Genomic DNA, 18,130 nt, shown 5'->3' with positions numbered 1-18,130 from the left:
CTGTAACTTACCGATGGTACTACAATGGAATTAGGTTAAGTAAACTCAGATCAAAATCTGATTATGTTAAAAAAATATATTTTATTCAAAAAAACCCAAATTTTTATCTTTTCTGAAATGTCGAAAAATGACACTCGTCAGAATTCCGTGGAAATGATAAACAGGGTTTAAGCAAAAGTATTGTAACAAAATATTTAAATTGAAAAATAGCCGAATAGGGACAACAACAAAGACTTTCTTCTCTCAATATGCGTGGGCTCGCGGGCGGAGTCAATGTCACTGGCTGATTAGGACAGACCAGACGGACATTAAAACCTTTTTGTTGGTACAGCCAACTGCAGGTTAAGTTACCCTATATGGCACCGTTAAGCGGTGGTAATAACGGCGATATTGTAATTAATCTGGCTGTCAACTTCTACACGTGTACAGTCAGTACACGCATAAAAGTTAGAGGGGTCGATACTATATCTTTTTGACATTTGAACCCATTTGGGCTGTAAAACTTGTAATATATAATTTACTTTATTTTGTTGGTCATTTCTTAAATCATTTTTTTTAGTTCTACATAACTAAAATTTATGGATTAATACAAAACTGAAATGTTTCTCTCTCCGAATTTGAATATTTTTACGGATTTTAAAAGCATAGCAGAATTTTTAATGATTTTTGACTTTTATCTATCTTTTAATCACGATCTTTCAATTTTTCAGCAGACCGAAATATTCTGATTTAGTATCAAATTCAACATAAAATTAAGTTCATCATTTGCCTTACCTGGGGTCGGCGCAAAATGTCTGTTCCCTCCACAATTCTCTATCTTTTGCTATATTTGGATCCACCACCAGCAACCTCATATCCTCCCTGACACAATCCATCTATCTTTTCCTAGGCCTTCCTCGTCCTCTATATCCATGTACCTTCCTTCTTAAAGCTTTCCTCAGTAAATGATTCTCTTCTCTCCTCATCACGTGTCCAAACCAAAATCAAGTTACGAGCAAAAATTTAAACATTACACTGAATTACCATAAATTGATCAAGCAATCTTTAGTTGTGACTTATGTATGAGCCTAGCTGACTCGCGGCAATTTCCTTTTTTCTTCTTCTTCTGTGTCGGTGCTTTATGACATCGTAAAGTGGCTCGTGCCGAGAAAATGCATAACTTAGTATTAACTTACAATTTCTTGTCGACCTCGCCAATTTCAGATTATACAGTGCTTTGTCGTATTGTGGCACAATTTGACTTTAATGTCTTGAAATGGACTTGACTTACTGACTTCGCCTCATAAATCTCTCTCGTCCTCTATTTTGTTAAATTTAACATTATTAGCGCGGTTAGATTAATATTTCGTGGAAGTACCACAACAAAGCTGTCATTAGTTTGTATGATGTTGTTATAGTGAGAGAACAAGGTAACATAGTTCCAGTAACCCAATCTATGTAACTTCATTACTTAATTGACTTCTGTTTGGTAAGAATGTTGTAGGGTATTCTCGTGTTACAGAACTTCAATTAGTGTGATTAATTTTGGTGAATGTTGGAAAGTTTTTGGTGCACACGTGTCTTAATGATAATTCGAGTACAGAATAGACAATTACTTGACAATTTGCAACTTTTTATCGATCAAGGATGTATTTTTCTGGTATCTCTTGCTTTATTGACTTGAAACGAAGCCCATTAATATTTATTATTTATCAGCAGAAAATTAAAATCAAAATCTTATTCACAAATAATACCTTCACAGGCAGTTTTTCATGTCAATGTGGCCAATACCATCTAAACTTATTGCTGCGAAGCCGCGGGCATAAGCTAGTAGTCAATAACCTGTTGCTGCAGTAAACCAAAAGGGTATAAAACAATAGTCCTAAGGGTCGACGAAATCTAATGTCTAAGTCTAGACGTATAAATAAAATTAATTTGTATGGCAAGCAAAATTTTACATGTGAAATTTTGTATAGGTTTCTGAATTACTTAGTTTTATTTGTCCCTTCTTTTTAAAATTATTCTATTTGTTTTTGGTTTCTATTACACATCTAATATTATTTTTTGTTACAATTTATTTAAATGTATTGTAACTCTCGGCATGATTGAGCTATGTTTTCATAGCACTTCCGAGAACTAATATATTTTAAAATAAATGACAACTAATCAAATATATGTATAAAATATATTAAAATCAGTAGAACTTATCATCTCATAAACTGGAGATTACCATCATAACGACTTTAGAAATTGAGAGATCAAACGAACGCGATTTTTACGAGCGCGTTCATTGCAAATGCAATTGCACTGTTTGCATTAGCGTTGCGAACATTTGTATAAAGCATCAGTAATCTATCGATAGGATGTTGTGCTAATGTCCTTGAAAATCAGTAGTATTATTGATAAGACAATTGATGTTAATGGATTGACATTTTTATAGATTTAGATAGATCGATGAGTTCCTTATTGCAACATTGATGAAGAAACAAATTATAACTAGGTAATTTTTCATCCAATTCCTTTTATCCAATTCTGTGACTCATGGCGTAATTTATATTTTTAATATCGATACTAGTGACACTGCCTATATTTTTTTCTGTCATTAATAATATTGCCAACAGTAGGATATCGATACTGTCGTCAGATAGTCTTATCGATGTTATAACTGGTCAACTATCGACAGTCGAAGTAACGATAGTTTTGCAACACTAGTTTGCATTTATCGCTTTTGCGGCTATTATCCGGTAAAACTTCCGGTGAATGTGCGCTAGATTGCTTTCCGCGTGCAATCGCCGGCGCAGGAGCCGATGGAAATCTTTATAATGATGTTAAGGAATATGATAGTTTTAATGATATCATGTCAGATGTATATAAACTTTTATGCTCGCACTCCTAATGTTTCGAGGCCTTAGTGCAGGTTTGCAATTCACTTTTCTTTGTCGAATCTTATCACAGTGAGACGTAGTCATCACATTGCAGTATTGTTCTCGTAACTGTCGTTGGTTGACTGCGACTCACTGCGAAATGATTAAATTGTGAAAAGTTAATTGCAAAATTCGCACTACTTCAGATGAAATCATGTGAACGTTCTGTAATTTTATAGAGTTCTATAGGCATTATGCTTTACTGTTTACGAGCAGATTATTTACTGACTGTGGATTGTACAATAAAGTAATGAATAATAAATTACGTGTTTGCGATATTATGTGTGCATAATGAACAAACTGTAATTGTCCAATCATACATATGTACGCATTGACTTGTGTAGCGTGTTAGAAATAATTCTGCGATATTTTATGCATGAAATAGTGTTGCTTCAGAACATAATGGGTTTAAATGTATGTACAGGCTGACTGACAAGTAATTAAGTACAGTTTTTTTTTTTATTATAATTAGATGATTGTGAAAGTAGTAAAATTAAGATATTTACATAAAGTTACTTGTTTTTCTTTTGTATGTTTATATTAGTTTTGCATTCGCGAATGGTATTACGCGTTGAGACCGTAGTTAGCCATTATTATAATTCGGGTCTTTCACTATATATAGCAGTTTTCATCAAAATCGGCACAGGGTTTAGCCGTGAAAATATTACAGACAGACATGGGTACTTTTGCATTTATATGGATTTTATTTGTCGCAACTTCAAATAAAGAAGGCACTTGGACTTTTATACGTGTGTTCAGGTCATAAGTTCATGGAATTTAAATAATTTACTGCGGTAAATAACCTCTGTCCCTCTCTAACACTACAACATTTCTAAAATCACATCAAATCCAATGCTTTGTTTTGACGTGAAAGGACAAATACACAGTCACACTTACAAATTATGAATATGGGATTTGGAAGCTAAGATAGCCCAAATACAATTTTGTGTTATAAATAAAAAACAAACATAAACATTATAATACAGATGCCCTGATGCGATTTTGATTGCACTTTCACTACGCAATGGCTTTGTTTCCTCACTCTGTTACGTCCGCTAAATGTTGTCACGCGTTCGATTCTGATTAGGAATTGACCCGGCCATGGTAATTAACTCAACTTGACATGGTAATTGCAAAATATCCCAATTCAGCAGAGCGATGTGAATCAGAAAGAAGCAGTATCGAATCTCCAATGTTCATCGGTTCCTGTAGATCGACTGGACGTACAATCTAGTCATCATGCTCGTAATGGAACTATGTGATGGCAATAATAGTGAATGTGCAATGATGTTGGATAGTTTGAGTGTGCTGCGGGTTGTACGTCATGTATGATTATTATTATTCCGGTGAAGGAGAACATTGTGAGGAAACCTATACTGTCTGAATTGTTATTCATTGTAGTCGTTAGTCCAATTTCTTTTTCTTTACTATATCCAAATTTCAAATGAAGTCTGGGTACTGTAACTTCTTCCACATGTGTTTATTTCCTTAGTCCATTTTTGTTCCTAATCCCATTTACTTACACTTTGCTGTAATTGAACGTTTTGATAAAGTCAAGTTTCGATCTCTCTTTGGGCAGGTTATTAGATCTGTGACGAGTCGCTATCGCTACGCTGTTTTTGTGTCAATCGCCATCGCTTTTAGGTCAATTTCTATTTGCTGTAACTAAGTGTGTTTTATGGTAGTTGGTTGGTGTTCTGTTATTTATTTTGTATTATGCGAACTATTTCTGATTACATATCTAACCCCAATTTGTATTCATAATGAATTTCTCATCTTATATTAATCTGATAGAGAAGTTCTCTAATTAAACAATTCTTCAGATTACATATTATTAACAAATTACATTATTTTGGAGAACACAATTATTATTCTGTCGTATTTTTTGTTGACATTTTTGTTTGTAACGATTAAAGTGTCAATCAAATAAATCAAATGTCAATCCGTCTTCATTCATATTGGGATACTTCTTGTGCTAATAGCTCTCCATATTTGGCTTAAATCTCCACCAAAACAACTGTGTTTGTTTGCGATAAAATCGAAAGGAGATGGAAAGTGGAATGTTGTAACAGTGAGATTAACTTGCAAATATTCGAGTGTTTGGTGACTTTCAAAATTTTGAGAATAATGCTCGTTTTCTGACAAACATGGCAGTTTACAAGATACAAGTTTATTTGTGGCGCATGTTCCAGTTATATTCGGTGCTCGTGATAAGACAGATAAGATTATTTATTCGGACAGAATGGGCATAAATATAAATAGAGATGGTTTGACATATCGAGTAGTTCTTAATAAACATCGCACACCTTTGGAGTTATTGAAATCCGAGCTATTCAAATCTATGCTATCAGGAGAGTTAAACTCGTGATCATGAAACGCTTTGGTTTGTCTTGAATAAGCTTACGCACTCCATAGCTATTTCTGTGACATAAACAGCATTCATATATATAGACTATTGTCTGTATATGAATTCGCAAACTCTGGTAGGCTGTTAAGTTTACTAAGTGTGTATTCATGTACTGCCACTTTATGGCGGTATTTGTACAAGTCATGTCAGGTGCCTTTGATAGAGTTGAATCAAATCTGACACCAATGTTAGCAATAACACACTTAATATAAAAAAAAAATTGCAAATTCAACCTGAAACAATAATGCACCTAACTCTTGTGAGCAACATCTAAAGCCGAGAGCGAGAGTGGATAGAAAACTGATTTTGTCTTAGCACGCAACAGCGCGGGGTCAACGAATTGGCCTGATCACTTTCTCCAACGCACACCACACGGTCCAGTTTACTATTTATTGAAATTACGCTGTACACAGTAATTTGCGATTATGAGAAAGTTATATGATGGTTTGAGGTTACGTCTGGTCGTTAGTGATGCGTGTTGGGTAACATTTTGGCTGATGTGTTGCCACGAAGTGTATGGAATTAATGGCTTTACTCTTACGTCATTTTTATGGCTTTCCATTCTAATGGGAATAAAGGTATTCAATAATAGCCAGTAGATAAGTTTAGCTTAATCCTAGATCAACGCGTATTTATATTGTTGCTTCTAATTCTTTTCACTTATTAATTCTTGCTTCAATAACAAGACTAGATTTTTCTTCACATTTTACGTCTGCCCTTACAAATATTTGTATTTGTGTAACTATACATACATATACCAAACCATAAAAGTCAGACTTTATTGCTTAAATATTTGCAACACAGTTAATATTCGTCTTCAAACCTTGGATCATCATCATGATCTTAATTTTATAAACCTGTCTTGTCTTTCGGAGTTCACATTACATTTAAATTACGTATTCATAATATTGAATTTTTTTGTCATCAGATTACTTGCATAACTGTTGTGATAAATTTTCATTTCAGATGAAATAAAATCCTACTTTGGTATTTGTTAAAGTGAATACCTATTCATATCGATGATTAACTTTCAAAATCTCGTATAAAAATAACATACTTTTCTGTTTCAAAGTTAAATAGCAATTTTGACGTGACACAGTCTCTATCGCTATGCGAAATGGTCTCTCCATTACATAATTTCAATAGCACTTTCCATTCATTTCGTAACTACTAATTTTATTTTATCTCATCATAATAATAGATTTCGTTCGTCTTAATGACCATCAAAATGTAAATAAATACGATGAATCACGCGAAAGTCATGATCAAGGATCCAAAAGTTTCTTTCACGTGTACTATTTTTAGATAGAAATAAATAAATTTGTTTTCCCAACGTAAGCCAAGACGATGCGCGACAAATAATTTCATATTTTAACACAACAATAAATGCTAGTATTAAACTTAAATAATAGGAAGAAAACGTTCAGAAAAAGATAGTATTGTTCAAAGCAACATACTTAGTTCTGGTATCAGATCCGCCACAAACTTTCGATACACACGCAATGAAACTCGATGAAAGTTCCGTGTCATGTTATTGTATGAATATGCTAAATGGTAAATATACCGTAGATTCAACTGCAAGCCAAGTTACCCATGCGTGGACCTCTATGTGGTGGTAATAACGGCGAATTGTAATGAATTTTGGTATGTTGGTGTGATGTTGGCCGTATATGTAAATGGCAAGATGTGCGCGTATATTCACGGAGTTGACGTTTATCGAGAGAGGGGCCTGTGAATCATCAGGTTCACTTTCACTCGCCCCCGACGACCAGGCAAGGTCGCGTCATACCATGCGGCATCTCGACGGAATAACAACGAAAAGTCCATATTTTTGTACAAACAAACCAAAATTTTCCATCGGCAAGTAACAAATTGTACATAAAGAAAAAATCTAAATAAAAATTGTATTCCCTGGAACAGATCGTCCGTCTAATCGCGAGGTAGTAGTGGCTTTCGGCCTGGTTTCAGTTTATCGGCATTGGTTTTTATAGTCTCTTGAACTATGTGGATGACATTTTCATCGTTGTTTATACGTAATATGCACACCTTATATGTATATGAATTAACTATTTAGTTTTCTCTTCCTCTTATAGTATAAATGGGATTTTTAATCCCTCATTCCCTATATGACATCGGTACATTAAGCAACCATGCATGTTTTGAAAACAATTTACGGTCCAATAAAAGTTTTATTAACGCTGCCTGTACGAATTACCCTATAACTTACAAAAGGGACGTTTAAGACGGCTTTACATTTCCGTGTAGGTGATTCACGATATTTGACATTAATGAACCTCCTTTTATTGTTACAGGTAAGTACTTTTCGCAATTTGCGGTGCACATAACATGCGGGAATTGCGGGAAGCGGTAAGTACCAACGTTCTCCGATCAAACGTTAAGATAGAATTCAATTTTTATTGCTCGTTTAATTTGATTTACACGGGCCGGGCTAGAGATATTCTAGGAAAGAACTTTAGTTATTCTGTAATTGCTAGCTAATTACAAGTTAGCAAAATTATTTATTTCGTTTAAAATTATAATATTAGCTGACATTCTATAGGCATATATATCACAATCATTGAAGGTGTATAGATTACACCTTCTGTGTAATCTATACACCTTCTATGATTGTGATATATGTGCCTACAAAATAAAATGTCATAATTTTACATAAATAAGAGTTGAGGATTTCTGAACCAAAAAATATGGCTTTTTCCGACTTCACATTACACACATAATAATATCGTTTAAAGAAATTGGTTGAGCTCATGTTTTTAACTAAACGCGAATTTCATTACGTTATTCTTTCTATATATACATAAAACAAAATTGATAGAATAATTAGGTAAGGTTTGCGAAATACTATTAATAAATAATCACATTTGACAAAATATACGATGGCAAAAGTTATTTCAAAGATTTAAACGCTTAAATGTATAAAGAGCGATGGTAAATATTTAAATTTCTTTAAGACCGCTAAGAAAGTAAACAACGGCCGGTTTAATTGTGAAGCAATTAGGGCTGCAAAGCTTTCCGGTGCATCGACGCCGCGCCGGCGATAGTCGCGTGGCGGCTAAGGCACTCCCACTCGGCATTTGCGGCCGCGGCCGCTTTGCACTCATTCACTCCAGTCCTCTGCCGACTGTTGCGGTATACGCACGCGCGCACTCTCCACGCCGTCAGATGTTAGTCTACGATTACGACATCGCGTCGCATCTCGGACTTTTACCGTGACAGTGAAACAAACACTAACGAATATGGGTTAAACGCCCCCTTAGGCGTAATGAGTCCGGGTGAGCGTGCCGCCCTAGGGCGCCGCGAACCCGCTCGCCCTCAGTATGCCACCACCGCACCGGGATTCCCGCCACCCTACTACCCGCCCTATGGTGTGCCACACCCGAATGCATGGCTTGGCGCGCCCCTTATATCCATGGCGGGACGAGCACCACCACCCGTCCGGAACAACCCCGTGTCAAAACTAGCTATGCACGCTCAAGGCGCGCCCCTTATCATACAAAACAGGCACGACCGAAGAAAGTACACCACTGCACCTGAGCAACGCAGCCATCGTCCTGTAGGGCACAACGAGCACGCCACCAGAGACAGGTGTGAAGCCTCCGAGGGAAACCGGCCCCGTATCCAGCAGCAACAAACACGTTCCACTCGAGGCGGACGTAACAACAACACGGATGCGGTTAGTGTCGCGAGCGATGAGAGTTCCGGCTCTACAAACTCTGAAACAATGTTGCCCAGGATTATTAAACCGAGAAAGCGACGCAAAAAAGACAGGAAACCAAATTCCATGGCGCCACATGACTTAAGTGCTGCTAGTTTAGACCTCGGTGATGTGGACAATTGTGCGGTTTCGGGAATCAGTGCTGCGGTGCGTAGTATTTATGAAGATTCTTACTGCCGAGAAATGTCCTTGCCGTATCGTTTGGATGTTAAAGTGATGGAATATCCAGAGCCAGTGCCAGAGACGTATCGTGTGTCTGCGTTAGGTGAAGCTTTAGAAGCTACTCGGTTCGGTTTAGCGGAAGCCGCTTCGCCTGCAGAGTCTGCTGTCACTTCGTGTCAGTGCCGCTATTGTGATCCCGTAGGACAAATATGGGATGCAGATTCGATCACAGATTTGCTCGATGAAAATTCTAGCGTAGATTTCGCTCCTACGAAATTGGAAGACTCAATGAAAGTCGTCGGGCCACTAGGCAGGCGGGGAGCGGACACTACTTTGAGACGTAGCTGGAGTGACCCTTCTTCGCGGGTGCCTGAACGACGGGAAGCTAACACTAGCGACACTTATTCAGCACCCAATTTGTACTCATTATTCCCACCCACCAGGAGAACGAGCTCCCCGGAGCCGCGCTCTCCGCTCGCTTTGGAGATATCGTCAGAGATTGTCACTTCGATGAACGGTCATCGTGACCTGGAAATCAAGTTATTTTCGACCTCGCCTTCGGCAACGAACTCCGACCGCCGCTCCTTCTTCGCTGGTAAAAGTGAAAGTGCTACGAACAGATGCATTACCGCGAGTTACGACCTTAAAGTGAAGAGTGTGGTGAACAGTGACAAAGTTAAGTCTAGTGTTAAAAAGGATGGCAAAAGTAGTGAGGAGGTTTCCGAATCGGTGTGTTCGACTACATTCTCTGCCGGCGATTCTTCGCGCAACATTTGTGATTTAGCTTTAGTTACTGCCTGAGATCATTGCGATCGAATTGCGCGATATAAGATATATTGAAATACTGGTGTCGTCTATCACTCATTAGAGAACTCCGCGCCTTTTGAGCTGGACTCAAATTGTTACAGCGAGGCATGCATGGAGCATCTCAACGACCCATTATAATTGAGATCTCCGCATCAGTTTCCTGTAGATTCTATAATTAATTTATTATTAACAATAACGTAGGAAGCTGACGGGGAGCTTTATCTGGAGACAAATTAAATTCGCCGTTTGTCAAAGTTTAAGGTTTCACAGGCCTTTCAAATATCCTTTTTGACTCCCTATTGGTTATTGACATCTTAGTTTTAGTAGGTCTCACTCCTAGATAGCATCTTGTGCCTACGAGGCTTACGAGTTTGTGTAATTAGCGTTTCACACTACTGACACGGTTCTCGCGGCTCGAGACTCGCTATTGCGGTTTCCCGCGATTTTCACCGCGCACGCCGTTCCGGATGGCGCCTCGCCATTCCACTACTAATGATTCCAACACCTCAACCAACATTTCATTCGCTTCCATCATTATTTCATTTTCCGTTACCACCGTATACTCATATATTAAACGTCTTCTGGGTTAACAAAATCAATAAACTGTGCCAGGCAATATGTCGTAATGCATTTGAATAAATTTCTTATTAACCGTGACAAATTGTTTTGTTCGGCACGTAAGGAAATTGTATAATAAAATTATCACATGCATGAATGAAGCTGTTTACAAAGATAAAGTCAGTGCCAGTTTTCTTACCTCTGTATCATCATTATAATCTATTCCATCCATTGCATCATCATAAATCATGGATCGTAGAAATCATATTCATCAAATTCATTCGCCATACGCACGTTTCTCGCCGCCCACTGCAGAAACATTAGAATTTGTATTTCATACGCCACCGTTGGAAGCGATAAAACAACAGTTATTTCCCTCTACTTACGTGACTGACGTCGGCAAGTTAATAGTATTCCCCCACAATCGTTATCGTTGCATAACAGCCGCATTGTTGACACTTTGATCTTTGTTGATCCATTTACGCCTCTTCCCTGCTATCAGACTTGAAACGAGCCGGTTATGCGGTCGTTGCCTTTGTTCCTAGATTGATACCAACGTGTATAACAATTGTTGTCCAATTGTAAATTTATGATCACAATTATAATGCACCGTACTTGCGTGCTGGTCACGATGTTGAAAAAAATGGCATTGTTGGCGTTTCAAAACAAAACATACAGAGTTCATAGCGTACAACTAATTTTCTTTTTTCATTGATAAACGGCGAATTCAAAAACTCCCGCGTGTCTCGGTATGTATTCGTTTATCGAGGGTCCAACAAGTTTGTAAGTCCAGATAAAGCTCCATACTGTAGATAATGTGAATATAACTAAGTTATTCATTGACTGTACGTACGCCTGTATACAGTCTCTATCGTTGGGTTTTACACTCCACGGGCTATTTCGATGTTTTAATTTTTTTTTGTTTATGTGCTGTGTTCGCTTGCGTGGGTCGACATGATAAATTGGTTCTTGGTTTCCTTTTTTTTTTTCTTACGACATGCTCCGCGTAGATGGGGAGTTATCTAAATCAAATTCCTATAGAATTTCGTATTAGTGGGACTATGTGAATTGACATATTTATCGAAGGCTCCATTAACGGCCGCCTTTGAAGTTAGGCCTTCTTTATGTTTACTTTTATCCGAGTGGAGGAGGGCGATAGCTCCTTTATTGTTACTGTTAACTTGAGTTATTGAAATTGGGTGCTCGAATTATTTGTTATCTTTTCTTTGAGTTGAGAATGGTGGAATGTAATCTCAATTGAATTATTAATGTTTTTTTCTACGCTGAGCCTCGGTTTGTGTTGGGATTTCGTAAGGGCGTGGCGCCTAATGTGGTTGTAAAACTCAACGATACAACCTCAATTTAATGTAAACAAATAGGCTATGTCTAACTTACTGAGTGAATGCATTTTATATGAGGGTCCGTGTGGACGAGCCAATTCAATGGTCAAATGTCAGAGGCACGAAGTGCATTATGTCGGCTACACACTATCTTATGACCGAGAATTAACGTACATTGCGTAGTTTGTATGTGAACTTTTATTTACTTCAAAAAAGCCAGCAATGTATGTCGAATCCGCCAAAGTTTGGCGAACTATTTGCAGATAGTGTATATCCGCATTGAACGAAGGCGTTAATTTGCGTCCAACGGTATAGTCATATGTGTTTATTAGTAATGATGTAAAATATTACTCCACAAAGTGGAATTTTATCTGGGTTCAAGTTAATTATATCAGTTTCATCTATTTTCCAATTGGCGCCTAAAACTTTATTTTTTTTGCCTCGTGCACGCGGACTCTACAATATATAGGTTAATATTTGTTTGTGTATGTCATGAGACATGAGTTACACACATTCGCACACTATTTTTGTACAATAAATACCATGTCCTTATGTTCCCTTGTTTTTTTTTTTTACATTGACTGAGGTATACCTATAATATTAATTAATTAGATGTTGCCTGGACCTCCGCACTCGTGGGAATTTTGAGATAAAACATAGCCTATTAGCAATCTTGGATAATGCACCTTTCTAATGGTGAAAGAATTTTAGAAATCGGTTTGGTAGTTTCGGATATTACCCGCCTCAAACGTACAAACTCACAAACGCTTACCTCTTAATAATAGTATAGATAGATTGATTTAAATTTGTTCGATTTCCTTGCGAATAGTTTGTATTGTCAAACGTAAATCCTTAAAACTTTAAACAAGTTTATTTCATATAATTGATTTTGAATGGGTTTGCGCCGGGCAATAACTTTTTATTTATTTATTCAAGGAGGTCTGACAGTTTAATTACTTGAATATATTCAGAAAAATATTACAATTATACAAGCGCAAATCTTTAGTATGGTTTCAGCCCAGGCAAGATATATTATATTATCCAGATATTTATATTTACCTGGGCGTGAACCTTATTTTTTTAAAATAAAATTTATCTATTCTTACATATTTAAATAAAAAACTACGGATTCCCTTAAAACTTAAATAAGGTCTTAAATAAATATTGATTATCGTTAATTATTCAGTACAATTTTATTCAAAAAAGGTAAGATTGAAATTGTTTTGTTTCTATTTCCAAATACAAATAGTTACTTATTCGTTATTACCCATAAAGTTGGCCCTATTTCCATACATTATAATACTGGTGGCATAACGTTCTCAGTGACACTGGTTTATTATAGTTTTATGTTTCACACGTGTTCGCTACTTTGTATATCGACTTCCATCTTGAAATTTGTCGAACATATTTAGCCATTCAAGTTTAAATTCGTAGAATTATACCTATGGCGACATAATCGTCAATCTAATTTTCTCTTCCCATCTTTATTTGAGATCAGTTTTGAATGTCTTCCTCTTATAAAGCCCCATTCCTAGCCATACCATCGGTATCCATCCTCCACAGTCATAATAGCGAAACCATAACTAATTTTTTTATACAAACAATCCCAATAATTATTGTTTTTTTGTCGAGACATTTAAAAATGTAAATTTTGGTCATAGATTTAACGATAAAAACCTACATTAGTGTGCATAGGATAACGCAAATTATAAAAAAAATAGAATGTTTCAGACCATTAACATATAATGAACAAAAAAGCCGGTTGTCTTTACAGCAATTAAAACTCCAAAAGAAAGCGATTAACGTTGTTTCTGAATATTTATAGACTTCCTGCCTGTTAATAAGTAAGGCTTGCACTTTCATGCATATTCATCGGTCGTTAAAACTTTACGACGAACAATTAATTAAGTGATGCTGTGTTGATTGTCAACCGCTGTTAGACATGGATTTTTATATTAAAAGTTATCCGTGTTTTATCGAATAACAATAAATTTAAAATTTACGTAAACAACCAGACACGGACAAGAAAATGGCAAATTAATTTATCTTTAAATGGCTGGACGCAAACTTGATTTACAGTGCTGAGATGGTTCTAACCTTAATGGCATGATCATGATTGTTCTCATCTATTAATAGAAGTCAACACTTTCTATTTCGAAAAATAGCAATAGTTATTAACTATTTTTAACATTTTAGTTTTTTTTTTTAATCATCCATTAAGACAAAGACTTGCACGAAGGCTCTATCAGAGTTAAAAAAATTACATATTATACTTATATCCGTGACGGTTCCATCTAGCAATAGTGGTAGTCTTCGATATTGCCTAGTAATCCGCTAACCCCAATATTTTTAATTGCATAAACCGCGAAGATGTCGTGTGTTGAAAAGCCACCAATTTGTTTTGTAAACATCACAAATGCGTTTACGTAATGCGTACGACTTTCTATTGTGGCGTATCCAGCTGTTGGTTGGTTACGCATTCACGTGCCATTGTGTTCTTGTTTGGTACGTTAGAAATGCCAAATATAATGGATTTCGCCTTTTGTCTATGTCAATAGTGCGCCCAAAATAGGTAGCGAAGGTTTTTTAATTTACCTTAAGAGTTAAGTTTCAGAAAATAAGCATTTTTGAGAGGAGATTTTTAGTATCCTGCACACGTGCTGTTAACGAAAAACATTTTCATCGAACCACATCTTGAGAGCATGCTAGTAACAAAACTTTATACCATCATGCCTGAAATTTTTTTCGAAATTTCGTCACATTACGACACGACAAATGATGCAAGTTTAATAAAAGCATATAAAATTGATATTTTGCAGCTCAAATTATCCCAAATTTTAATTAATGATCGATTTTTAACACATCGTAGCACTATGGTTGCGCTATAAAATAGAATTTTTTGAATTCTTAATCACCATGAAGATCAATATGATACGAACATCCCGATTCCGATTTTAAGATCCTTGTCCTAGGACACAAATACCAATGTCATTTTATTAAATGAATACGTAATACCCACAATGTCAACTTTATGTATTTCCGTTCTTTATTTCTGAAGTTTTTTAAATTATTCTTGAAATGGAAGTATCTTACACATACTAATTTAAAAATCGTGTTCGATGTATTATAAAGTCATTGTGTACTTTTACTTATATAATTTGTTCATTGTCTTCACAATTGGTCCAGTCTTGGGGGTCTTTTACTAATTACATGTTATCAGTTACGCCTACTTGTGTTATTCAAACATAAAATAGAAACTATGAGAACAATGACGGAAGAATCGCGTGTCAGTTATCAGATGGAATCGCAACAATAGGAGCGGATATCTCAAGTTTTCTATCGCTGCGTTCATAACTGACACCGTATTTTTCGTACGCACCACAAAGGATAAAGAGGACGTATGTTCTTTCGAAACAAGTACAATTTGTAGCTATGATGTTCCATCTCCTTTCCGTGCCATCTTCTTACCTTGGTGAGCCTAACACTTTCCATATCTATATGTGTACAGTACATCTCACAAATAGTATTATGATTAATTCCCATGTATTCATTTTCTTATCTTTCTCTATATATTACGCGTAATAATCCATACATATATTGCATGAATTGCATACATATATTTTTTAATTATGTATGTAATTCATAGAGACATACCCTATGTCTCTATGAATGAAACCTTTAATCTTGTTAAATAGTACTGTTCCCTTGAGAAATCCACGCGGGCAAAGCCTAGTCTCCATTTATTTTGTCATTTTCTCCTTCTTCCTCTAATTTGTGTCATTCACTAAACGATTCATGGCATCTCTGTTCTTAGCATTGTGGCACTCCACAAGGTCGCTGTCGAATGCCATGACGAATGATACTCCACTTTTACGGTCCTTTCATAAAACAGCTTTATTTCTTTTCTATTTCAGTTTTATATGTTTGTTTATGAATTCAAATAAATGGACGCCGAAGTACTTGTTTCTCCACTGGTTTCTCTCAGTACTTGAGTTTAGTTTTCCTCGCAGTCACTTATTTTAAGAAGAGGTCTTCTTATTCTTTGACTATTTCTTTTTGTGTATGCTTTTGCTGTACTTATGTGTTGTTTAGCTATTCGATTTTCTTTTATGAATCTTGCCAAATCTTTTAATGTTTCTCTTAGTGTTTTATTAGAGTGATTATTAGATCAAATTTTAAAAGCTGCTTTATTTAGAAAAGTAATTTCTTCCAGACAACCTTGGGAATAATGTTGATTTCTTTAATAATTTGTAATAAGAGGTACGATTCCGAGACGAGACGATTCGCTGTGAATTTGTTTCGAATCATAAGAAACAATTACGAAAGTTCGACTTAAAATACAACAAAACTAAAATTTATTCGAAAAGTTTCCAGACAACCTTTGTGGTTTCCGTTAACAAACCAGAAAATTGTCAATCATCATCAGTCATTAAAAGCCTACTTACTACTTTTGAAGGGTTATTTTAAGAAAAAACTCACATTATAATGTGAGGAGATGAGAGTGTATTTTTAGGAGAACATAAACAAAAAGAATATCCCCTGAATACACAACATGGAGCTGATCTAATAGAAGACAAAATGTTTTTTTTTTAATTAGGAAATGATGAAATACTTTAAGATAGTATATTTTAAAATTCTAATAATAATCATTTCAGTTTACAACTGCGGCTGTAGTCTAGACGAATTTCCTGTTATTTACATTTACATCAGTCATGTAAACAAACGTGAAGCGTATTCGTAGTTATCACATACAATGTTATAAACAGACGAAACGTCTAGCCGCACACTATTACGAGCGGTCTCATATTAATGTTCTTTGCAATAATAAAATGTCGGCTAACATTCAGGATTACGTTTATGATGACAGCAGACTAGTTACGAGCATGACTGCTATGCGTGTTATGCAAGTAAGACGTGAATTTTGCAGTTTTGTTATTGGTCTTGCTAAATGTGTGAGAAAACTATGCAGTGGTTTGGGTTCTTTATGGGGTAAAATTTGGTTCACCTTGTGTACCAGTACATATGAGAATTTCCGTTTCTTTATTCAAATCCGATGATCTCAAAATGTTTCATTTATTACATACGCAGTGTATATACGTCAAGTGTTACTACTCATGTTCATGTATATGTTTCATGTATATTTACGCAGATGAAATCCACGATACTTGCTGTATGTACTGTACCTGTAATATTTCTAAATTCTTATGCGACACAGAAGTATTTATTTCTAACCTGGTGGTATAATTGCGGTTAATAAGACGGCATATTACGTAAGTGTCTCCTTAACAATGCCACTGAACGCAGGCATTTTGCAGTTTTACGACGTTTCCTTGTAGCGAATACTGTCCCGCTTTGTCGATAATGCTTATACAAAGGATTTGATCGTGGGTTTTGCACTGAAAAGAAGTGCACAACAAATATTTTCATTGTCATTATATGAATATGTACAAGAATTTAGAATAGCATTAATTAAATATCAAAAAATGCTCTCGGATACATGTAAACGTAACAGGGACTAAGATTCAGATGAAAGAATAGTGTTGCAATATGTGATTTTATCGCTACTTTATAGTCGTATTCCTCATGACTGAGGGTCGTGGTCATTACATGGAATGAAACACACGTAACAACTTTCTTGGCATTATTAATGGAGTGGTTTGCTATTGCCTTCTCCATTTCACACACAAGTTAATATAATCAACAAGTGTGCAGGTTTCCTCACGATGTTTTTCCTTCACCGGAAGCAAGTGGTGGTCGATGAAAACTACTATACATGAGTCAGATTTGTTTAGAAATGTGGCACTAGTAGGATTCGAACCTGAAACCTTTCAATCCACAGGCGGGGGTCTTAACCATTACACCACCACCGCTTCTACATTTTCATTAATAATTCTTTGACCTGATGCCGTCTTCACCTCTAAGAAAGACTAGTCTTTAACAGATTCCTATCTATGGCTTTAACATTTCACATCAAGAGATTAATGGAAAATGGATTTTATTCTGAACATAAAATGTAATATTAGTTCACCGAAACAAACACATACTTACTAATGCAACGACGCAATATGACGAAGTAAGAAATAAAACTTCGCGTTGTTAGTTTGTTACGTTACGACTAGCATTTATACTCTGACAGTAAGTTTCGGTGTCTCCTGCGTAATATAAAGCGGGACTATCGGTTTTGTGGTCTCCGTAAAGTTTATTGTGCGTTCCGTGA

The 18,130-nt window shown here is 36.0% G+C and overlaps 2 protein-coding genes across 2 annotated transcripts in view; both read left to right on the top strand.

The window, feature by feature from the left end:
- twin overlaps positions 1-18,130 on the top strand; it is a 137,288-nt gene that overhangs the window by 23,772 nt on the left and 95,386 nt on the right. The gene's annotated exons all lie outside the window — the stretch shown is intronic.
- On the top strand, positions 8,406-12,465 carry LOC128672288 (uncharacterized protein). Its single transcript, XM_053749336.1, has one exon. It carries the CDS (start codon positions 8,594-8,596, stop codon positions 10,007-10,009), a length of 1,416 nt encoding a protein of 471 aa, XP_053605311.1. The 5' UTR covers positions 8,406-8,593; the 3' UTR covers positions 10,010-12,465.

The sequence above is a fragment of the Plodia interpunctella genome, chromosome 9 (assembly GCF_027563975.2).
Source record: "Plodia interpunctella isolate USDA-ARS_2022_Savannah chromosome 9, ilPloInte3.2, whole genome shotgun sequence".
Classification (NCBI taxonomy): domain Eukaryota; kingdom Metazoa; phylum Arthropoda; class Insecta; order Lepidoptera; family Pyralidae; genus Plodia; species Plodia interpunctella.
The sequence above is the reverse complement of the archived record's forward strand: the minus strand, read 5'-3'. Positions and strand labels throughout refer to the sequence as shown.